Genomic DNA, 25,236 nt, shown 5'->3' with positions numbered 1-25,236 from the left:
ATCATGCGCCAACACCAATTTCTAAAATAAACCAAAATTTTTTTTCAAGTTTTTAATTTTTTGTATTTTAAAGAAATAAGTTTTAAATTTAAAGATCTTGGTGATTAATATAATTGAAGTATGTCCTGTATCACTTTTATTACACGTTCCATTGGCTATATGATTTAATTCCGATTCCACATAACATTTTTGTAATGTAAAACAAACAGTGATTTACAAATTCGCTCTAATTGAAAAGTTTCTAAAGTCAAAACAGTGGTACGTGTTACTGTGAGAAATCCTTCCCACTCCTATCTTATTATTTAATTTTTTAACTATAAATTCCTTAAAAATAAGTATAAACTTCTATGAAAAATTATATAAATAATTGCAACTTTTTTGTGCAAGTGTGAGGGATACTTCCCTTATTTAAAATTATCTTTTAAAGTATGTCGTCAGTTATTATTAATTATAATAATAACTTTACGAAGGAATTAAATGTATTGTATTTCAAAATAATTGAAAACATGTAATGAAAAACTTGATTGCGTTTGGTGCGTGAACTTTTTTAACAACAGCGAAAAAATGATACCTTAATTTTTCATATTTTTTAATGCTCTATTCCACTATGCTATGTCAATTTGCATATTTGCAAATATTGTATATTTGTAGATTTATTTTCATTCTTTAAAACTGTGAAAGGCAGATTATGATTTATTACGAATCCCACTTTTTAAATTCTCCAAACAATTGGTGCAAAAACTAATTTTATTGTTTTTCTTATTTGAATTAATGCAAACATAAACGTTTATTGATGTTAATTTAGATTATCCGCACGATTTTAAATTTGTCGAAGGGATTTATTATACATACATCTACAATGTTATTTGTTTCATAATCCAGTTATAATTGAAAGCAACACTAGTAAAAATATCAGGTAGGAAACTTCCACATTCACCCACTACTGAAGCCGCAATTCCAATTAATTGATTTTGGTAAACTGCTGGACTACCGAAGTCACCCTGGCATATTCCATTTTTACGTGCATGTCCCAAACATATTACTTCATTGTTCGTACGACCTAATGTTCTGAAACATTCAGAGGTCGGAATTACAGTTGCATCATTAATTTGAAGAGTACGATACATGTTACTTTCGTTTTGTTTAGTTCGACCCCAACCCGAAATTTCAATTTCAGAATCGGCAGGAGGGTTCGTTTTAGATAAAGCAATCGGTTGTATATAATCGCTGAAAATTAGAGGCTGCGAAAGTTTTAGTAGAGCAATACCGGTTGTAAGATCATTGTAGTTCGGGTTGATTATAATTGATTCCAAAGTAATACGTGAACCTCCTGTGTAAAGATCAGTAGTTCCAGCAGCAATTGTAAACATTTGAGGTGGCCATCTAAAATGTATAATATAATCATAAACAATTAGTAACAATATGTATACAAATATGTACATTAGAGCCATAACCAAATTTTGGCCCTAGCACCATGCGATGGCAAATGTTGTGTTATTTACGATATCATTTTTTTCCGGTAATTTTGGAATAAAAACCTCTTATCAAAATCGATTTTTTAAAATAATAATTTTCTAAAAATGTTAATACTTCTTTTTTTATTTTTTTATAGTAAAAAAAGCGGATTTTCCCGTTACCGCTAATTTTAAATATAGATTCGAACCATGTTGATTAAGGTGGAGCGATAATGTATGAAATTTTTTTTCCAATGGAATAGCAATATAAAGTTGCCCTTTAATGAGTAAGTTAAACGTACGAAATATTACTGACCTATTTTGATGTTTTGAGGTGCCCCAACACAATTGAAAATCCAAAAATTGTCTACTTTTCATATGGTCATTAAACAACCTTATACTTTATAAACTTTTGTTTTTATTGAATATAAATATTTTTATGTATTGTTAGGCCAATATAATTATATCCAATAATTAAAAAAAAACAAATATTTACTTGAAAAACTAAATTCACATTTCATACGTTTTACAGCCCACATATGCCGAAGTGGGTATTTTTATACCCAATCCACAAAATCGTACTTGTAGCTTAGGAAAGTGGGCCTAATCACTTGGTTATTTTTTTTACTGACAGAGGACATCTAAGGCTACTAGACATAAGGAGGGCATTGGGGACTTCCACTCCCCCCGCTTTATAGAGACATTTATTTCTTTTATATACACATTTATATACACGATCCACCAAATGAAATTCTTTGTGTATATTTAGGAGTTAAAAAGGCAACTTTTAACAGGTATTCCTAAGCGATTACGAAAAAAATCAAAATCGCTCCACCCTAATGCTGATATACATATTATTAAAAAAAACTTTTTTAATTTTTTCGATAAAAAAAAATAAAAAAATATCTCCAAATTTTAGCGCGTTTTATGGGTGAACTTTTTTGACAACCGCGAAAAGGTAATATAATTTTGTAAATACTTGCAAAAAATGCCAAAAAGTTATAGCCCTAATGTACATACATACATATTATGTATGTATGTTCATTAGATGGGTCATATTTTGATCATTAGATTATCGTGTTCGATTTTAACCGAAACCACGGTTTAACATGGTTCAAAACCGAAAATCGCAAGCAAAATGCTTCGCAGTTTGAGTTTGTGTTTGTTTTTAAAATAAAATGAAAAATATGAGCATCGTACCTTACACAAAAACAATTCCGTAGGTAATAATTCCTAAAAAAAATATATGTAGTTTAAATTTAAGTGGCATTTACAAAGATTCTGAGTTAATATAATTAAAATGTTAGATAATTTCATTGTTCGAAAAATCATCTAAAAAATGGGTCAAAATTTCCCTATAAATGTAATTCAAATTTATTGGCAAATTCTACAATTGAATTAAAAACTACAAAATATTAGTTGTGTTCGCGTACTTGATAATTTGTACAAATTATCACTGGAAGTTACGGGATTCCGTTCGTTTACTTTTAAAAACTTGTAACGAGAAAGCAAGAGAGTATTAAAAGTGACAGTTCGTAGATAGAGAACATGATAATAAGAAAATAAGTAAAATAACACAAAACGAAAGTTTTAAATTGACTTAAATAAAAAAAACTTATTTTTACTAATTGTTGTTCGCGAATTTTTTTGTTATTTTTCAGATTGAGAGTAATTTATTTTTACTCTCTAAAATAAAGTTACTGGATATTTTTTACTGGAAAGTACGCAAACACACCTATTGTTATACGAGGCTTTTTGAATGAAACACAGGTTTTTGGATAAAAAATCATTTTATTTTGCAACATAGTCTCCTATACACTTTGTCCAACGTTTCTCAAATTTTTTTATACCTTCCAAAAAATAAGATTTGTCGAGGTCATCAAAATATGTATTTTGTGGGATGATTTCATCGTTGGATTGAAATCTCTTTCCGCCGAACCATTTCTTCAAGTTTGAAAACAAGAAATAGTCACTCTATAGCCTAAATCCGGAGAATAGGGCGTGATGGAACAATTCGTTCACATGTGTGCACCCGATTGTGAGCAAATGCAGCATTCATCTTGCGGAAAGCTTTCTCATACCGAAGTGACCATTAAAAATTTAAAATTCACCATTATTGCGGGTGTATAGACCACAACTGGGCGTCTAGAATGTTCGGCATCTTCCTTGCTTGTACGACCACAACGAAATTCAGTAAACCACCTTTTATACCCTACACCACCATTTTGGCCCAAAAATATTAGTCTAAGACCCATCTTAAAATATACCGATAGACCCAGAATCATTTTCTGAGTCGATTTTGTTCCAAATAAGTTTTATATACGGAATGCATGTCACCAACTTTTGTTATGATCGGTCCATAATAGACCCGCTTTCAAAAATCACTTTAACGTGAATAAATCTCCTAGAAATGTTGGTATAAGCGTATAAGAGAAGGATTCAAATGAATTAACATGACTTTAATCGTATTAGAATAACATATTTATTCTATTTAGAGATGCAGAATACATGTTGTAATTGTTTTAAGTTTTATATAAAATTATATAAAGCATCACCCAACCACTTTAGGGGAAATATAAAAAAAATATCTAAAATTTAACACAAATAAATTTGATAAATACATGAAACATACTAAACAATTAATTGCATGACCATAGCATCCATATGTATAAGGACCACTTCCAAATATTTTAATAATTTTAGTAATGACCACGGTAGTCCCATGAAGCCATGCAGAACATTTTAAGAAATTTTGCATATATTTTTGCATTTGTTACTGTTTACAGCATATTTGGTACATATTTTAATAGAATACTAGTATCGCCTGGTGGCCGAAATTCGACCACTTTTTGTGCATATCTAGAGAAAAAAGCCTTTTAAACCATATATGTTTCATCAATATTGGTGGACAATAACATACTTAAAAGTGTACCACGAAAAAACGAGTGGCCTATTTATATATAAGATTTTCCCTTTTGGGAAAATGTGTTATATGGGCAAATCCAAGAAACAGTCTACCAACAAAAAAATTTTGAAATGAATCAAACTTCAAATTGTTTAATTGTAATATTAAACTAAATACAAAATGTATTTCGATGGTCAATCATACAAAAATGATTACCAAATCCAACTCTAGCTCAGATATCTTAATATTATACAAAAAAACTGAATTTTTTAAACTTAAGTGTTAACAAGATGGTTCGATTGATAGTTATATTTTTGACCATTCAATTTAAATACAAACCTATTTTGTGTAGTTTCACTTTGAATGTAATTTTTCACAACTTCTCACGGAAAAGGAGATAATTTTCAAGCATCTGGAAAATTTGTAACGAGCGTCACGTAACGTGCGTAACAAAATGTTCTCGGCTTTTTATGAAAACGGCAAATGTTTGTTCATGCAAATAAGTTATATTAGAATTCCCTTTCATTCATCTTTCTTTTATGAATAAGATTTTGCGAGTTCGAATCCTGCCAGAAACTCTGGGTGTATCAGCAGATAAGCAAAACGCTTCACATTGTTTCCTCTATCGATATCCATGTATAGTGTTTTTAAGGGCTTAATATCTTCGTTAGAATTTGTGTAAATCTATCAACGAATAATGAATGCGATGTTTTCGATGGATCTTAATATTCTGAACATTTGTTGAACAGTTGTTTAATTGTATATTAATGGTAAACTGTCAATGCCCAACCATAAGTGTCTAAAGAAACTTAAGTTTTTTTTTGGTATTTTGAAAATGTACCCAAAATTTTGTTAAGAAATTGCCCATAATACATAAAATTTTTAAATTTTTTACGAATTTTTTATTATTTGTTAAATGTTGATATTTGTGTTTGTATTTTTTTAATTTAATTCAAATATGCGGAAATTAAGCTCCCTTAAATCAACGAATATTCAATGAAAATAAGGCGATTATGGGTATTCAAATTTTTTCTTTAAGTAACTTAAGCGAATTATCATTGGACCTTTAAAAATAGTAAAATATAGAAATGAAAAATTACAATGCAAACAATAAAATTATATTAAGAAAACAAAATAATTAAAAAAAAAGAAAATATGCAACAAAAATATACAGTTATGAGCTAAATATGCCAAAATATGCTATAAAAAGCTAAATATGATAAAATATGCTGTAAAGAGCAAAATATGCAAAAATATGCACTAACAAATCGATGGTAAAATTCTTAAAATTGTCTGAAACGGATAAATAACTAACTCATATCTTTATACGATGCACAGCAAAAAATATGTTATCCCATACTTTTGGTTGTCCTGGTTATGAGGTTTCAAAGTTATTTATTTAACAAGAAAATAATAATTGTTAAAAAAAAGTTTAGAAATTTATAGAAATTAATAACTTTTTAACGGGTTGTGATAGAAATGAAATATTGGTCCGTTTTGATGATTTTTCATCGTGCATATTTAAAAAATCTAAAATCCTTTTTTTTTTATTTTTTAGCGGCCCCTGATTAGAGATTTTGGAACTATTTGTAATGATTCAAAAAACATCAATTAAATTAATTTTTGATGCAGAATCGATTGGTGAAATCAGTTATTTTTATTTACGCAAAAACCGTCAGAAAAATTATGATACCCGAAAAACAAATGAAGTGGCCTGGTCACTAACGAACTCTAATGTACATATACTACATACATATATTTTTTTAATTTCCAAAGGAAAATAACAAACACGTAGCAAAATATTTCACTTTTCTAGATAACTTAACTCTAGATAACTATACAAAATAATACGTTATTGCAAGTAATAAACAATAGGTTATGAAATTATGAAAAAATGCTTCTAGGGCGATCCTGCGTGTAATTTAAAAGGCTAGTTCACAAGACTTTCTCAGTTATTAAAACCAATGGTGATATTAACTCGAAATTTGGGTTTTTTGAATTATGACGTTGTTGCAGTAAATGAGAGATATGCATTTGCTGTTTTTTTTAATTGTTTTTTTTTTGTAGTAGGTATGTCCCGAAACAAGTGTATTCGTAAATAAAACAATCTTGATTACCGCTGTGCTATGGCCAACATTTGGTTACAGCAATAACGTATGTACTTATGTACATAGTGTAAGTAGTAAGTGGATTAATTAACTTACGGTTTATCACTTCCAGCAGAACAGACACATTGTAACGATGTCAATGCATAACGTTCACTAAGTATTACCGCGCCACAGGTGGGCAAACCAGCAATGGAAAGTGCAGCTTGATATGGTATTTGTCCCAAAACAGCATCATCTCCACCCACAATTCGACCCTGTGGAGCACACAAACTAACAGCTATTGTTGTAAGTAAATAAGAAATCAATACAATTGCTTTCATTTTTCAATTGAAACTATTGACATTTTGAAAATAAAATTTGGTTTTTATAACCAATCTTCACAAAACAAAACACAAATCAAATACCACTTGTCTTATCTCATTGCGATATTGGGCAAAAAATACAAAGAGATACCACATATTGTGTGATAACTTAAAAATATACATCCATACATACTTATATGTACATACATATGTAAGTATTACGTACATATGTACATTAATTTCTCTGAAGTACACGTACTTCCTCCATACACTCGCTAAAAATTCTACAATCTAAATGTTCGATCTAGATCGAACAAATAAATCATACCATCCATATACGTACATTAGAGTGTACCACCTTACAAGCAAAAAAATAAGATGGTGCCGTACACCCCCTAATATAATGTACATATTTCTGCAGGCAGTCACGAAAATTTTTTTTTTTTGCCGAATGTAGGCGTCGCCTTTTTAAATGTTTCCTTCTATCTTTGGCATTTACAGTCGGATCTTACAGTATGATATATCAATGGTTTTATCTCGAGCAGACCAATGTTTTGCTCTAAGGGCCATTGACCTCAAGTATCCCGCTCTAGTATTTATCCACCATATCTTTGTACTTACCACCCTAATGTTAGACAATAGAAGCTCGCAAGAAATCATTAAACTTTTACTGACGAAGTAATTCGATAACTCCAGCAGAAACACTTTAAACTTAAATTATACCAAAAAAATAACAACAAGTAAGAAAGTATAGTCGGTCAAGCTCAACCATATGAGACCCTACACCTAGAAGATGATTATTAACAGTTATCTTTTAAAATGTATTTTTAAGAAATCTCGTTAAAATGATTTTCGAAAGAGGGCCTTATATGGGAGCTATGTCTAATTATGTATCTATCATCACAAAATTTGTTATTGTGCTGAATTTGGTTTGAATATCTGTATAACTAAGGTTTTTATGAGAGTTTAACTATTTTCAGATAGGACAATTATATGGGGGCTATGAGAAATAATGGACCGATTCTAACCAAATAAATGCAAACAGTTCTGCAGGTATTATCGAATTACTTCGTTAGCAAAAGTTTAATGATTTCTTGCGAGTTTCAATTTTCTGACATTAGGGTGGGATATTAATGTTGTAGAAACAAAGACTAGAACGGGATACTTGAGGTCAATGGCCTTTAGAGCAAAACATTGCAGAAATACATTATATTAGGGGGTGTACGGCGCACTTTTTTTTGAGGTACGGTCTAACGTACATACATACATATTAAAAATATATTTTAGATCTGGGCAATTCCGTCGTACACATTTAAAGTGAAAAAAAGTCAAATTAATCGAATTTTTAGTTTGACAAAAGGCTTAGTTTATATCTCTCAATTAGCCTTATAATTGGTGCCAAGTTTGATTTTGGGCAAGTTTTCATTTTCAAGATAATTGCAATAAACCGAGGCATTCGCACGGGACAAAAACAGAAGTCAATTTCGCGGCCAACCATTCGAAGGGAAATTTCAGCAAAACCAGAGGCAATATTTAAATGTGATTAATTTTAGAATGTTGTCCATTGATGTCTCTTAAAAATGGTTTTGATTTTACGCAAAAATTAGTTGTACTTTTTCTTTAAATTAATTTTAATCACAGTCGCAAGTAGTTCCTGCTGCTTCTTTAAACATATATGGTTTGAAAGGTTATTTTCTCTAGACGTGCACAATATAATTTTTCTTTTTAAAATTCTTTCCATAAAAGTGGTAAAAAGCGTTTAAAATTTGATTGATAAACAACAACGACATGTTTATGCACACCTAAATACACGAGTATTTGTATACAAACGTGAAAAATATTTTTGCGTGTACTCAAAATTAACTGTATTATTGTCCACCAGTATTGATGAAACATATATCGTTTAAAAGGTTCTTGTCTGTAGATATGGTAGAATTTCGGCCACCGGACGATCCTAGTAATATATAAAAAAGCTTAGTTTTTAAATTAACAGAGGTATTCTATGTGTTTATTTCAATATAATATCAACAAACTAAAAACTTAAGAAAAATATTTAGTACGACTTGACACTTGGCAATAGTAGTCCAACTGGGCTATACCTGGAATGCTTCTCACTTCTCTCCATTTTTTGGGACCAACTTTATATAAGTACCAAGATCATAAATGTTCTTATTTTTCAGTAAAATTTCTTTTATTTTAATTGTATACAAAATCTCTGTTTGGAATCAATATTTGATGATCTTTCTGAGCATACTTTCGACGCACAGTGTAACGAACCTAACCGCAAGGGTCTACCTCTCAAGGGGCCATGCTACCTATTAATACCGGCTGTACTCATGGAAAATTGGGGTGGTTCTTGCCCCCATCGATATAGTTTACGATTCACTACATAATTCAAAATTTAGGTAGCTTAATAATCAAATCGACCAAGAAATAAAGAGTTCAAAACAAAAGAAAAAGAGATATAGGAATGGAGGAGCCTAGTGAAAGAGGTAAAGGTGACAAGTCCTCTTCCGATGTCTCTACCCACCCAACCATGCTATCTTTGTCCTAAATTCTCAGATAGCCCAAATGCGATCTACCTACTATGCCTTAACCTTTCATGAAATATGAAGTAAACAGTTTAGCAATTCATTTTGCAAATAAACATTTTATTTCATTAGAAGAAAACATAAATAACTAGCTGTCCCGGCAGACGTTGTTCTGCCATTGTTCCTATATAGGTCAATTGTGAATCTAAAGCATCCAGGGACCCATTCCAACATACACAACAAATTTCATCGAAATCGGCCCAGCCGTTAAGGAGGAGTTTAGTTACTAACACACGTACAGAAGAATTATATATATAAAGATAAAGATAATAATAATAATAATAATAATAATAATAATAATAATAATAATAATAATAATAATAATAATAATAATAATAATAATAATAATAATAATAATAATAATAATAATAATAATAATAATAATAATAATAATAATAATAATAATAATAATAATAATAATAATAATAATAATAATAATAATAATAATAATAATAATAATAATAATAATAATAATAATAATAATAATAATAATAATAATAATAATAATAATAATAATAATAATAATAATAATAATAATAATAATAATAATAATAATAATAATAATAATAATAATAATAATAATAATAATAATAATAATAATAATAATAATAATAATAATAATAATAATAATAATAATAATAATAATAATAATAATAATAATAATAATAATAATAATAATAATAATAATAATAATAATAATAATAATAATAATAATAATAATAATAATAATAATAATAATAATAATAATAATAATAATAATAATAATAATAATAATAATAATAATAATAATAATAATAATAATAATAATAATAATAATAATAATAATAATAATAATAATAATAATAATAATAATAATAATAATAATAATAATAATAATAATAATAATAATAATAATAATAATAATAATAATAATAATAATAATAATAATAATAATAATAATAATAATAATAATAATAATAATAATAATAATAATAATAATAATAATAATAATAATAATAATAATAATAATAATAATAATAATAATAATAATAATAATAATAATAATAATAATAATAATAATAATATTAATAATAATAATAATAATAATAATAATAATAATAATAATAATAATAATAATAATAATAATAATAATAATAATAATAATAATAATAATAATAATAATAATAATAATAATAATAATAATAATAATAATAATAATAATAATAATAATAATAATAATAATAATAATAATAATAATAATAATAATAATAATAATAATAATAATAATAATAATAATAATAATAATAATAATAATAATAATAATAATAATAATAATAATAATAATAATAATAATAATAATAATAATAATAATAATAATAATAATAATAATAATAATAATAATAATAATAATAATAATAATAATAATAATAATAATAATAATAATAATAATAATAATAATAATAATAATAATAATAATAATAATAATAATAATAATAATAATAATAATAAACAAAATATTGACTAATAATAAAATTACGTATTTAAATGTGTGTTGTTAAATAAAAATTAGAAAAAAAATCAATATTAGCGATAAACTTTGCTTCAATCAATGTTATTAATATAAAATGAAGCAGGTATGTTATTTACATAACGAAATTTAAATGTAAACGAATTAAAACTTTTTATAATTATTTTTAACATGAAATTGTGTTAAGTAAACTAAGAAATTAAATTATTAACATAAAACGAATATGTTGTTAACATAAATTTATTGTACTGTACATATGTATTTATATTAGTATAAATTTAATTTAAAATACAATTTTTGTTTTACACAATATTGTATAAATTTACAAATTTTTTCAAAAAAGTCACAAAAGAAAATATTATAATTTTTTAGTAATGAATAATCATACATCCATAAAAACATTGCATTTTAGAAAAAAAAAATTTAACCCGTTAAGGCATTATTGTTTTATTGAAAAAAGACTTTAGTTCACAATATATGCTGTAACTTCGGAATGGAAAGCGATAAATTAATGAATAGAATTGGAAAAAAAAGCATACTTAATGTGCTATTAAAAATTCAAATAATAAATTTATTATATGTATTTATATTAATATAAATTTAATTTAAAATCCAATTTTTGTTTTGCACAACATTTTATAAAAATACAATTTTTTTTCAAAAAAGTCACAAAAGAGAATATTATATTTTTTTAGTAATGAATAAAAATAAATCCATAAAAATACAGTACTTTAGAAAAAAAAAAGTTTAAACAATTTTTTTTAACCCGTTAAGTGCATTATTGTTTTTTGGAAAAAAAGACCTTAGCTCACAATTTATGCTATAACTTTGGAATGGAAAGCGATAAATTAATGAGTAAAATTGGAAATTAAAGCATACTTAATGTGCTATTTAAAAATTCAAATAATAAATTTATTATATGTATGTATTTATATTAGTATAAATTTAATTTAAACTTTAATTTTTGTTTTTCACAAAATTTTATAATTTAAAATTATATTTATATATAATATTATAATTTTTTGTAATGAATAATCATAAATACATTAAAACACAGCTTTAAAAAAAATTGTTTTTCAGAAAAAATATAATTTTCGCTGTAACTTTGAATTCCTATACTATTCTAAAATCTATAAAACTAATTTCAACTATTACTAACTTAATACTTGTGACCCATTAAATGAGGAAATTATCCCTATTTTGGACCTTTTTTAAAAAAATGATTAAAAATATATACACATAATTTTTATTAAAAAAAAAATTACTATATACTTTAATACCTGATGTTGAAGGTTCCATTATAAAAGATTTACTTTTAATAGATTTAATACTAACAATAATCGCTGGAATTGTTAAAAAAAACAGCAATAATTTGCTAACTTTGACCGCTCATTGAAAAGAAAGTAAACATCTTAGTTGATTGATTTTTACAGCTAGTGATGTAGAATTTTATCTACTTTTACCCTATACCAAAATTTATTATAAAAACTTTATTTCTAAAGTTAAATTAATCGCCACTTTTATACCATTTGAACCCAACGTGCGACGCACTGACAACAAATGTTGTTTTTCAATGTCGCATGGAACATCGTGCGATAGGGGTAGTGCACTAATTTTGCAGTTTGCACTAATACTTAGTGATAGTGCAAAATTAGTGCAATCATTTTGTTCATATTTAGTGCTGAGTTGAAAATTAGCAGCCTCACTAAACATTAGTGATAGTGAGTTAAAAAATGTTGCACTCAAAATTAAATTAGTTGATTTAAAAAAATGCAATCATCAGTTTATTGCAACTTTTTTGTATGCACTAATTTGAGTGCAACTTCAAATTGTGCACTAAATTTTTAAGTTCAAAATGGTTTATTTATTTTATTTATTTATTATAAAGTAAATTTACAAGAAATACAATTTTTTAAAATTAAGACTGGCTGCTAAGGCCTTCATCTTCAAAATGGTTTAAGTTTATTTCTGTACACTAATTTAAAACTTAAGACTAATATTTCATTAAAAATCACAAAAATATTTAAAATTTTTATTTTTCGAATTTGGATTCAACAATTTCATGACTACTCATTTTTGAAAATTTTGTGATAGTATGTTTAATGCAGCCTTTTTTGTGTGCTAGTTAAGAATTATGCATTATCACTAAAGCTGATAAAACATAGTGCAAACTAAATTTTTTGCAATTTTAGTGAGTGATAGTGCAATGCTGATTTCAATCAACATTTAGTGCACTACCCCCAACTATGATTCTAATGAATCCAAAAAACGACTCTTTTTTATATAAAATTCGAATTTAGTGCACAAATTTTCAAATCGCATAGTCGATATCAAAATATAGTAACCCATTTTAGATGGTCAACTATGTTCTTATTTATTTTGTAAAAGGTTACGATAACCCCGATCCTGGTATGGATATTATAGCCAAACAACTAAAAACTCCCATTTTTCAATTTTTTGGGAATTGCGGGATACCTGATTTATAAATTTAAAAATTTGTTTTTTTGCTATTTTCAATTTCAACTATGTTCTTAATTATTTTGTAAAAGGTTACGATAACCCCGATCCTGGTATGGATATTATAGCCAAACAACTAAAAACTCCCATTTTTCAATTTTTTTGGGAATTGCGGGATACCTGATTTATAAATTTAAAAATTTGTTTTTTTGCTATTTTCAATAGAAAAATCTATACAAATGCAAAATTTCATTAAAAACTATGCATAAATAAAAATATAATTTAAATTTGAAAAAATTGTATCTTTGCAAAAACTCAATAAAAAATATTTTTGGTCATATTTTTCAAAAAAGTATTCCATGAATTTTTTAATTGTCATAAGTTATATACATATATATATTTTTTAAAAATATGCAAAATCCTCTATCCATTGAAATATAACATGTCTACCTTCTGTTTTTTAGGTGACAAATTAATTATGGAAAACTTACCAACTCGCATAAATTCCTCTCTTTTTTCTATATTTTATTTCTATAATAAAATTTAAGTTAAAAAATCATCGTCGAACCACATAGAGAATCATATTAATATAGAATTTGTCTATATTATCAACTGATGTTGTTTCTATAATATCTTAATATTTAATATATTATCTCAAAACCGAAAGGTTTTCAATTTTTTAAAACCGAAACCGCGTTTTTGAAATTATTAGGTTATTTGAAAACTCTAATTAAATCGATAGATTTACTTTGTAGAGTAGTTAGAATTTTATCGCGATAAAATCGCGATTATTTAAAAATTCTAAATACAGATGATCAATTTTTAGCCTATATTTTATGGAATTACATAAATACGAGTACATGTAAAAATATATCATTTAAAATAACTTTTTTATATAATTTTTTAGTTCAATATTGATCTAGTACGAGGACGCTAGCAAAGAAAAATGGTATGGCGGACGACAATCACATGTTTCCTGGTGCTATATACTTGTTATAAATCGGTTGCCCAGAGCGAAACAAATAATCCGATAAATACTTTGGAATTAAAGGCAACACTACCTGAACCTCGAGCTTATATACCTGATTCACAATACTTGGATTTCGTTTATCACAATCATGAAGAATTAACTAAATTTTTAAGGTAAATGCTAAAAATGAACATGTCAAAGATAATCAATGTTATTATTTGTCTCACTTTGTACTTACAGATCAACTAGCGCTCGGTACCCTAATTTAACAGCTTTATATTCAATTGGAAAATCGATACAAGGCAAAGATCTTTGGGTATTAGTTGTGTCATCGTCTCCTTACGAGCATATGGTTGGTAAGCCCGATGTCAAATACGTAGGAAATATACATGGTAACGAGCCCGTCGGACGTGAGTTACTTTTGCACTTAATTCAATATTTGGTAACAAGTTATGAAAGTGATCAATACGTTAAATGGTTGCTCGACAATACACGCATTCACATATTTCCTTCAATGAATCCAGATGGTTTTGCTGTCTCAAAAGAAGGTACATGTGATGGAGGCCAAGGAAGGTACGATACCATTTCAACTAATATTTTGTTTAAGATTTAAAATTTAACTCTTCCGCACTTCTGATTGATCAGGTCCGGCATTTTCTTTAATTTCCAATTAATTTGGCTTAAACAGAACTTAAAGCAATATACATTTGTACATATCGCTCATTTGATCATAACTAAATAAACATAGTTGTTTCGAGTATCATTTATTAAATAACTCTAATCGAAATCGATCAGTTTTTATTGTAATGCCCATTCAGACCAAAACAAATTACATATGTATGTATGTACATAATTTTGTGATTTTGGCCGAAATCAACTTGAAATTAAATAATTTCCCATACATTTTGGTTACTTCCAATTTAATTGAAAATGCAATGAACATCTCTGCCTTAGTCTGCTTTTACACAGGGCAAGTTTTCTTGCCACAAGTCTGAGTTTATAGGAGAGAGTGGCAAGAAGAAAGAAGATGGGTACACACTTGCTTGTACTGGCAAGCAGTGTATGCAGACGTGGGGATTTCTCCACAAAATTGGGGATTTCATTAAAAATTTGGGGACAAAATTTCGTGGGGAGGGATTTGGGGATTTTAAATGTTTAAACAGTTTTGATTTTATACTATTTATTCATATTTCGTGTAAACAAATTTTATTTTTTAAAAAATTGTTTTTAAATTTCGTGAAAAACACAAAAATGTTTGACATGCATTTCGGGACTTTTTTGTTTGTAGGACACTTTCTAATTTAATATCATAAAATTAATAAGAATAAAATATTGAAACATAAGTCATTTCGAAAGGTACATATCTGTCATTTATTATTATAGTGTAAACAACAAAGTTTTTTTTTGCTTCTATAATTTCGAATTTTCTGCCAATAAAGCGTCATACGCAGGAAGTTTTGCTTTACTTCTTTAATTTGAAAAGAAGCACACCGATTGCTCACCAAAGCTTATGGTAAATTTGATCCATCGGTTTTAACGTACGAAAGATGTTTTGTGTGGTTCAGAAGTGGTGATTTCGACACGGGAAACAAAGATCGCCCAGGCTAGCCAAAAAAATTTGAAGACCGAGAATTGGAGGCAAAAGTTTGTAAAATCACTGGGAGGAGAGACCTTGAAAGACGATTTTGCATGTCCGAAATGATGCATGAACGCTATAAAGGAAATTATTTTTGCACCGAATCATTACTTGCGATGAACAAATTAATCCATTACTATACCCCGAAGCGTAAGAGATCGTATGTGAAGGTGGGTGGGTAAGAGCTGCCAAAATTTGACCAGACCATCACAGGGAACCTGTACCGAACGCAACATATTCGTATTCAGAATATGCGGCCAGACATGAAACCGTAATATTGCATCATGACAACGCTCGGCAGCATGTGACAATACCTGATAAAAACTATTTAGAATAAAGTGGTTGGGATGTTTTGCCGTCCGACCAATATTTGATTTGAGCGATGCAGAACTGTCTCTGCACGCAGAGAAAAAATATAATTGGGCATGGTTACTGTAACCATTTAAATAGTGTTACAAGATTTTTAACAATATTATAGTCACAGTAACTATTTACATGATTGTGGTAACCATAATATGGTTAATTTATGATTCACATGATTGTATCAACCATATATATGGTTACGGTAAACAAATATATGAAGCTGTTGTTAAACGAGTTAATAACAGCTTCAGCTAGTTTAATATTTAGAGTCGACTTCTTTAATCATGATAGACCTAAAGTCCCCTCTTAAGTAAAGTCGAGTTTAATTCTCTTAAAGTATTCTTTATTTCTGACTATGATTATGGGCCATAGAATTTCAAGCAAAATTCTGCAATAAGTGAATAAATTAATAATTGAAATATGTATCTTTTTGAGTTAAAAAGCTTTGTGGAATTATTAAAAAATCTATTACTAAAGAGTATAAGCTGTGACTGAAATTAATTCAAGTGTCAAAAACACCAGTATAAACTGGTTAGATTTCGGTTATACTCCTAATTTCGGTACAATCTTTTTGGCTCATTTCTCCTTGAAACACTTTTATTATATTTTTTTTAACACTCGTGCAATATTTTGTTTAAGCGACCAAAAGGTCTTCAATGAAAAGACCTAAGCTTTCTTTTGATAAAAGAAAATTAAAAAAGTGTAAATGTTGAAAAAAAAAGTTAAAAAAGTTTTTGATTTTTCAAAAAAAGTAAAAAATTTGATGTTTTGAGTTACAAAACATTTATTTTGATAGATATCGAACTTGCTCCCACTGAGCGCCCAAATAGGTCTTCAAGGAAAATATCTAAGAAAAAAAATAAAAAAAGGCCCATTTTAAAAAAAGTCAAAAACGTTTTTTTTAATATTTTTTGCTTAAGCTATGCACAAAACACTTGTTTATCTATAAAAAAATCAGTGTATATTAATGTTGTTAATTGTTGCTAAAAAAATAGTTATGTCTTTTTTTATGTTTCAATTGGTATTAGGGTTGCCAAATGTCCCGATTTTCGCGGGATTGTCCCTTTTTTTGATTTTCCATATCTAATAACTACTTCATATCTTCTGGCTGGTTGTCCGTGAATAAAATACGTCGAAAATTTTTAAATAGATAATTTAATAATTTGGCGCATGTCATTATATAGCAGAGGGATGAAACCTATGGTTATGATCGGTTCATTATTTCATCTATCCCCATATAAGTATCCTCTTGATGTAGGTTTTGAACTATTATAAATTGGGTACCATACGAATTGATGCTGAGAGACCTTGAAAAACGATTTTTTATGTTTGAATTGCTGCTTCAACGCTATATAAGAAAATTTATTGCGATAACCCGAAGTGTAAGGGATCGTATGTGAAGCCCGGCCAATCATCCGAATCGACACAAAATATCCATGGCGTTAATGTAATGCTCTGTATTTTGCCATATGTTGCCAGAAATATGGGAAAATGTCATAGCTAACAATGACCAATACTTTGAATTAATTTATATTGTATAAATGTTTCAAAATAAAGGCTAAAAATTTAAAAAAAAATACTGAATTTTTTAGTCATAAACCCACTATATTTTTTTTTTCATTTTTGGTATGGAAAATTTCCAAATCTAGTTAAAGTAGCAAACAAAACATGTTACGTATTTTTTATACATGACGAAATTTTCTTTAATTTAACACTATTATAAGATTTGGACATTTATTGCATAAATTTACAATTTGGGAAAAAACGTATTTGATAGTTGATATATTTTGTCCCGCGTATGTTTGGAAAATCCCGCCATTTTTCACCTATTTTGAAAATTGGCCCGTTTTTTGCAAAAATAAAACTAGCAACCCTAATTGGTATATAATTTTTGGCGATTTCTGAAAAATTAAAATTTTGAGTTGTGTCACTTTTGATGTTTGGCCAAAATGTCAAATTTTGACCCCTCTCTTGACCGATCTTGTTGAGAAATCGTGTCTGAATTACTATCCAATAGGTCTAACCTTGGTGTAAACTTCATCCCGATCGGAAAACATCGATTCACGGAAGTTGGTTCACTTGACATGAAATCCCCCATTACATGTCATCTAAAATGCAAAATAATGTAAAATCATTTCAAAAATTTAAACCATTGAAGAATTAGAAGTAGCTATGATATAAACTTAATTTCTTCCACTTGATCATTAAATAGAATGTTGAGGCTCGCGATGATGTGCAGGAGGACGACGATTTCCTCGATATTGAAATGGAGCCTCTGCTTTAAATGTAACTAGTGTTTATAAACCGGTTAACCGAAAAACCGGTTTTCTTCCAAATCTCGGTTTTTTGCGAACCGGTTAATTTAAAATGTTGATTTTCGGTTAACCGGTTTATCCGGTTTTTATCACTCGGTTAACCGGTTTTTAAAATTTGGGACTAAAATTGATAAATCTCACGTTTTTGTGCATTTTTAATATTCATTGTATACACAGTATTGGTCTGATTTGAAACCTAAACTGCTGATTTACAATACAAACCTATTTAGATTAATATTTTTAAGAATTACAATGATTCTAAATAATAGAGGACGATGAGTTTACTTAAAAACTTTTCTGCACATAATGAAACTACATATTAAAAATTAAAATTACATTCCGCATAATTCTATAAGTTTAGGCTAAATCTTACTAATGATTCATTAAAAACTTAGTGATGATCTTACCAAACGTTAAATTGAATTCGATGTACATACCTTCCTTCAATAAATTCGACTTCATTAGTGTATTTAGCTTTTCAGAAATATTACAGGAGAGACAAAAAACGTTCTAAAATTCATTATTTGAAATATTTATGAAATCTGATAATGGAGTTTTTTATAATAACAAATAATCACAGCTAAGTGGAAGTGTGTTTACATCTTATAGGTCCTTAAAAATTAAAAAATTTAAAGCTGTATATATTTTATTGTACATTTTATGTTTTCTACACATATATGACGGTTAACCGGTTTAACCGGTTTTTTCGATGTCGGTTAACCGAAAAACTGGTTTTTTAAAAAAGGCCATTTTTCGGTTAACCGACAAACCGGTTTTTTAAAAAGTCGGTTTTTTATAAACACTAAATGTGACCCCCGCTAACTATGCCTGTGGTCTTTGTGGCATTTTGTTTTTATTTCTTAACTTATTCTCATTATCTATCAAACATTCGATTTTCATATTTTTGTTGTTACGCTATTTTTCATTTTAGGTGACGATATGTATTATTTAAAATACACTTACATATGGGCAATTCCATATCATAGTACGTGACATTTGTACGCCTATAGAGTGGAATAGATTTTGCAAAAATAAGAGCATCTGAAAAATAATTTGGTCTTTATGTTCCATTTAAAAAAAACAATAAGTTCATTCGAAAAATATCAAGGAAAATAAGACTATATCGTACGTGACATAAAACGGAAATAATTTTGAGGTACATGTAGAAATATGCAAACATTTGCGAATCGTGAGAGGCGTTACTTTTTCTTTTAATTTCTTACACTAAACCAAATATTTAGCTTTTACAATCCGTCAAATTTAAATAAAAACAATCTTTGGATGATTTTATAATAAATAAAATTTAATATCTCACGTGACATAACGTACGTGACAGATTTTTCCATTATACTAAAAAAGTATATATTCTGTAAATATATGTATGTATACAAAAACTAAAAAAATAAATAGAAAATATAGAGTAACTTCGGGTAATGTGGACTACCGTTTTGTTTTTTCTAAATTTTGGCCACAATATATATGGATATTAAAAGAGTTGTGAAGCAATAAATTAGCTAATGTATTCTCTAATGGTTTTTGCAGTTGAAAATTTTTTCCGTTAAAGGATAAAAAATTTATGTGAAAATATTTTAAGGAACCCAAAAATCAGCATTAAAAAAATTGGAGGGTAATATGGACCACTATATGAGGGTAATGTGGACTAGTATTTAATACATAAAATTCATGAACCAGCTAATCATGAATGATTAAAAAATTTAATTTCAATATATTTTTATTAATACAAACTAAAAAGTCGCGTTCTTGGCTTAGATAGATTGCTTACAAAGTACATAGTTATTGTCGGGTAATATGGACCAGTAGTACATAATCAAGTAATTTAAGTGGTCCACATTACACGAACTTGGGTTACAGTGGTAAAAAGTTATTTTTACCTAATAATCTAAATGTGCTTAAATTCTTACCAAATATATGCAAAACTACGTGTCCACTTTAACTATATAAAACAACCAAACATTAAATTCTACCAAGTAACTGTACCAAATTTTGTTTCTTACTTGCGCCGAAAAAAATGTTGAGCAGGCGCATTAATTTCAATACAAGAATAAAAAGTCAACATATCAATAACTCATGAAAGCAAATGTGCAATTGTCGTTTCAAACAAATTGTAAAATGTACGACAAATCAGTTTTATCATACCTTCAATAGTTTCTGAAAAAAGACACTGGTCCACATTAGACGCATAGTCCACAATACCCGAAGTTACTCTATATTCGGTTTCAATAAACAATTTGATAATAGCCAAAAAACAATCAGAGTCATATTCATTTCATACTACATGCTAAATGGGAGCTTAGTTTTCGCCGCAATTTTAGCCTAAAACATACTCAAAATTAAATATAGTCAGTTTAAACTATTATTTTTGCCCTTAAAGTGTTGTAATAAACTCTAAATACTTTCACATAGTAACATTTTAGTGTTTTCTCCTATTCAAATCATCTTGAATAAAAGTTTCAAGGGTTTTTGTTTTTTCAGTCGTGGTTGTCATTCTCGTGGAATTGCCCATAGTTATAAAAAAATATTAAATATATCAATGATTTAAAGAACGAAAAATTTTAATTGATTTTTTTTTAATTTTACTTATTACAGATATAATGCCCGTGGTTTTGATTTGAATCGAAATTTTCCAGATTATTTTAAACAAAACAATAAGAGGGGACAGCCAGAAACAGATGCAGTAAAGGATTGGATTTCTAAAATTCAATTTGTTTTAAGTGGTAGTTTACATGGTGGTGCTTTAGTTGCAAGTTATCCATATGATAACACGCCGAATGCTAGTAAGTATATTGATAGTTTATAAGAAAAATCATTGCATCATACTATCAATCATCTTTAAAATCTATCCCCCCATTTATTTGCAAATCACTGTTTCATTGTGGTGGAATTTTTAATAAATCGAATAGTTTATTATCTAGCATATATTTTTAGAAATATAAATAATTACGATTACGTTACAATCAAAGAAGAGAAGCAATTTTCAATAACACTTGTTATCGATATCCAAAAAAAATACAATTATTTTCCCTTTCTGAGCCGATACTAGGGATGCCAATCTAGAAATCCCGATCCCGGAATTCGTGTAAAATATTACCGAGATTTTACGGGATTAAAAATAAAATCAAAATAAAGAGTGTGGCCAAACGGTAGCAAAGTATGTCGAAAAGTAAATTGTATTTATACAGACTGTAAATAGTATAATTGGCTCAAAATTATAAAAATGTACAACAATATGTACTATAATTAGCAATATATATAAAAAAAAACTTTTTTCCATCTTAAAGATGAACAGTAGAAGACAAAAGTGTTCACGAATAGATGAAATTTTAGTTTACACATTATTTCTTGCACATAACAATTGTTCTGATTATATTTTCTTTTTGTTAATTCTTAAGCACTCTATTTACTATTATCTGGTAACTCACTCTGAAACTAACGGAACTTGTATACGTTTTATGAATCACATCTGAACGAAGTCACATGTGAACAGTATTGTCCCCCAATAGATTTTGTGAAAAATTAAATTAAATTTTCATATTATTATATGGGGGATTTCATGTGAAGTGATCAAATTGTTAAAACCGATGTCTCCCGATCGAGATGAATTTTGCAGAAAGGTTATTCCAATTGGATAGTAATTCATAGTTAGAGGGGGTCAACATTTTACATTTGGCAACATGTGTTTTTTCTCATCCATGCAACTTATTACCTATTGCTCTTAGCAAAATTTGTTCTTTTTGATTTTTTTTTCTAATGATTGATGAAAAATAACTATCTACACTATTTGTGACAAATTTTGCTATATATAAAATTGTATAACATCGAATAAACTCATTTGATATTAATAAACTTAATTATAAAAAAAACAGATTCGCTGTACTATTTATTACTTTTACGTCTAAATTTATTATTTTTTGTCAGAATTTCATCACAAATACCTCTTTTGAAAGTTTTGAAATTATATATTTTTATTTTTCACCAATTCTTGGAAAAAATTAGGTGGTGGTAATGACATTTTTCTTTTAAATTTAAGGAAATAAATCTTATTAGGATTTTTTTCGAAGTTGGTTCATTCAGAAAAAATGTAGACCTAACACTCCTGGATAAATTTGCGGAACATTCTCAAGCCTAATTTTCTGGCGTAAATAAAAATAATGGCGTCATTTTTTTTGGAAATTTTTCACTCATTGTGGTGGTTCAACGCACCTAAAGACGCGGATTTTAAGCACATTTTTCTTTGAGCACATAAAACGGTTTAATATATTGCAAATCTGATTTCACCAGTCGATTCTGCATTAAAAATTACTACAATTTTTATTAAAAAATAAAAACAAAAATTTTAGATTTTTAAAACGTGCGCGATGAAATGGCATTTTAAGCTTATGGAAACGGTACCAATATTTCCTTTCTATCACAACTCGTTAAAAAGTTATGTGGCTTTAAAAACGTTTTGTTAAGGCAAACTAATACAAAAATTTCTAAACTTTTTTTTACCAATTATTATTTTCTTGTTAAATAAATAACTTTGAAGCCTCATAACTTTTTAATGGTTAGTAATAGAAAGAATACCTTTTCTCGAGCATGTTTAAAAAAACAAAATTTTTTTTTTATTTTTTTTTGAGATTTGCTCTCCCTGTTGTGGTTTTTGGAACAATTTTTAAGGATTCAAAAAACATCAATTGTATTATTTTTTAATGCAGAATCGACTGGTGAAATCAAATTTGCCATATATTCAACAGTTTTAGCTCTACAGAAAAATGTGCTGAAAATACGCGTCTTTAGGTGCGTTGAACCACCACCAGGAGTGAAAATTTTCCAAAAAAAACGCCATTATTTTTTATTACTTAAAAACCTTCAGAAAAATGATGATACCAGCAAATCAAATTTTTGAAATTAACTATAATCTATGTATATATATGTACATATAAAAGAAAGTGATGGTAATTACTACGCATATAACTCAAGAATGCCTGGACCGATTTCGATTATTCGCAACTATTCGGACTGGTTTTCGGCCCGACAAGAAGAATACACAAGAAAATTCCAGAAATATCCACGAAAAAACAAATTATGAAGAAAATTTATTTTCCCATACATTTTGTATGGAGGGATTTTTCGACGCCATCTTCATGATAGATGACATTTATGTTTACGTTACTTTGTGGTCATTTTTTGCGACAATTGTTTTCCCACCAAATTTGTGTGACAATTGTTTTTGTAATCGCGGCGATTTGGCCTATATTCTCATTTCCCATTCACGAACGCTATCCGACTGTTACACATTTGGCAGTGCATCTGGAGAACGGCCAACGTGCTCAAAACCCACCAGCGACAGCATTGACCAGTTCCTTCTCGATTTGTCAAAGTGATCCGTTTGCATGTACATTACTTTACTCAGAGATGCCGCGTTATTACACTTCGAATTAGAGTTGAGCGATATTTCCATACCCGTGATTTAATCACTGTGATTGAAAATCACTGGTAACAACAGTTACTGAATATAGCAAGTAACAGGTACATTTATGTTGTTCTTTTATATTTTTCAACATACTGTTAAATGTCGTTCCTTTATATTTTTCAACATTCACTGGTAACGTTTTTGTAAAATCACAGGAACAACTGTAGTAACATGTACTTTTAATATTGTACTTTCACATTTTTCAACATACTGTTAAATGTCGTTCCTTTATATTTTCCAACATTCACTGGTAACGTAAATATTTCTCAGAGAATCGTTTTATTTCATCTTTTATTTTCGGTACTTTGAGATGATTGTCTATTATGTCATTTCTGATATACCATTGTGAATCTAGTATCATGCGTAATGTTTTTGATTGAAATCTTTGCAGTATTTCGATGTTAGAGTTTCTTGCAGTTCCCCATAGGTGAATATCATATAGCCATATAGGCTTTAAAATTGATTTGTATGTTAGTAATTTATTTTCTATACTAAGTTGTGATTTAGGACGCAGAAGCCAATAAATTTTTTTAAATTTATAATTGAGCTGAAGTCTTTTGTTTTTAATATGACTATTCCAAGTGAGTCTTCTGTCCAGATGTAATCCCAGATATTTAACACAATTTGTGTGGGGAATATTTTCGTTACCAATTTTTACCGGTGAACTGTCTCCTTTTCTTAGCGTAAACGTAATGTGTTGGGATTTACTACAATTTATTTTAATGTTAAATTTAATAGACCAATCATAAAAGGTGTTAATGTACTTTTGTACTACATATGATGCATGAGTAAGTAGTTGAATCACTTGCAGCTAAGATAGCTGTGGCATCAGCATATGTTGCTACTAAAACTTCATTGTTTGTAGAAAGGTCTGATGTGTATAATTTATACAATTTAAAATAAAAAATTGTTAAAACTTTTGTTGAATTTATTTTTATTTGACATTTTTATCAAATATACATTTTCTGTATAAACTTGAAACACGTCGCGCAAATTTTGCACAAATGGGAAACTAATGGTGTTTTCTTATCTGGCATAAATGCAGCATTTATTCTGTCTTTTACCATTCTTTGTGTTCTTTTCTGAAAAAAATGTAGTTTGGTCGTGTTCTTTTCTAATAATGTTACCCTAAAACCCTGAATATCTGCTACATGT

General features: G+C 27.8%; 2 protein-coding genes across 2 annotated transcripts in view; one reads left to right on the top strand and one right to left on the bottom strand.

Moving 5' to 3' along the window:
* Window positions 1-848: 848 nt before the first annotated feature.
* On the bottom strand, window positions 849-6,811 carry LOC135957008 (serine protease SP24D). The gene is made up of 2 exons (XM_065507652.1): window positions 6,564-6,811; window positions 849-1,383 (listed from the first exon to the last, which is right to left on the bottom strand). Exons 1-2 carry the CDS (start codon window positions 6,785-6,787, stop codon window positions 855-857), a joined length of 753 nt encoding a protein of 250 aa, XP_065363724.1. The 5' UTR covers window positions 6,788-6,811; the 3' UTR covers window positions 849-854.
* Window positions 6,812-14,240: 7,429 nt separating this feature from the next.
* The window catches only part of LOC135957080 (carboxypeptidase M), a 31,657-nt gene continuing 20,661 nt past the window's right edge, over window positions 14,241-25,236 (top strand). The window contains exons 1-3 of the mRNA XM_065507746.1: window positions 14,241-14,467; window positions 14,535-14,867; window positions 21,216-21,403. Coding sequence (XP_065363818.1) covers window positions 14,271-14,467; window positions 14,535-14,867; window positions 21,216-21,403 — 718 coding nt within the window. The 5' untranslated portion in view covers window positions 14,241-14,270. The remainder of the gene's footprint in view (window positions 14,468-14,534; window positions 14,868-21,215; window positions 21,404-25,236) is intronic.

This window comes from Calliphora vicina, chromosome 4 (assembly GCF_958450345.1).
Source record: "Calliphora vicina chromosome 4, idCalVici1.1, whole genome shotgun sequence".
In the NCBI taxonomy this organism is placed as follows: Eukaryota; Metazoa; Arthropoda; class Insecta; order Diptera; family Calliphoridae; genus Calliphora; species Calliphora vicina.
This window is presented reverse-complemented; position numbering and strand designations above follow the sequence as displayed.

Bases quoted from the DNA above. Each gene is read 5' to 3' on its own strand.
- LOC135957008 (XM_065507652.1), bottom strand. From the start codon at position 6,787: ATGAAAGCAATTGTATTGATTTCTTATTTACTTACAACAATAGCTGTT. The intron at 1,384-6,563 runs GTAAGTTAATTA...TATACATTTTAG, and splicing joins TCTGCTGGAAGTGATAAACC to ATGGCCACCTCAAATGTTTA.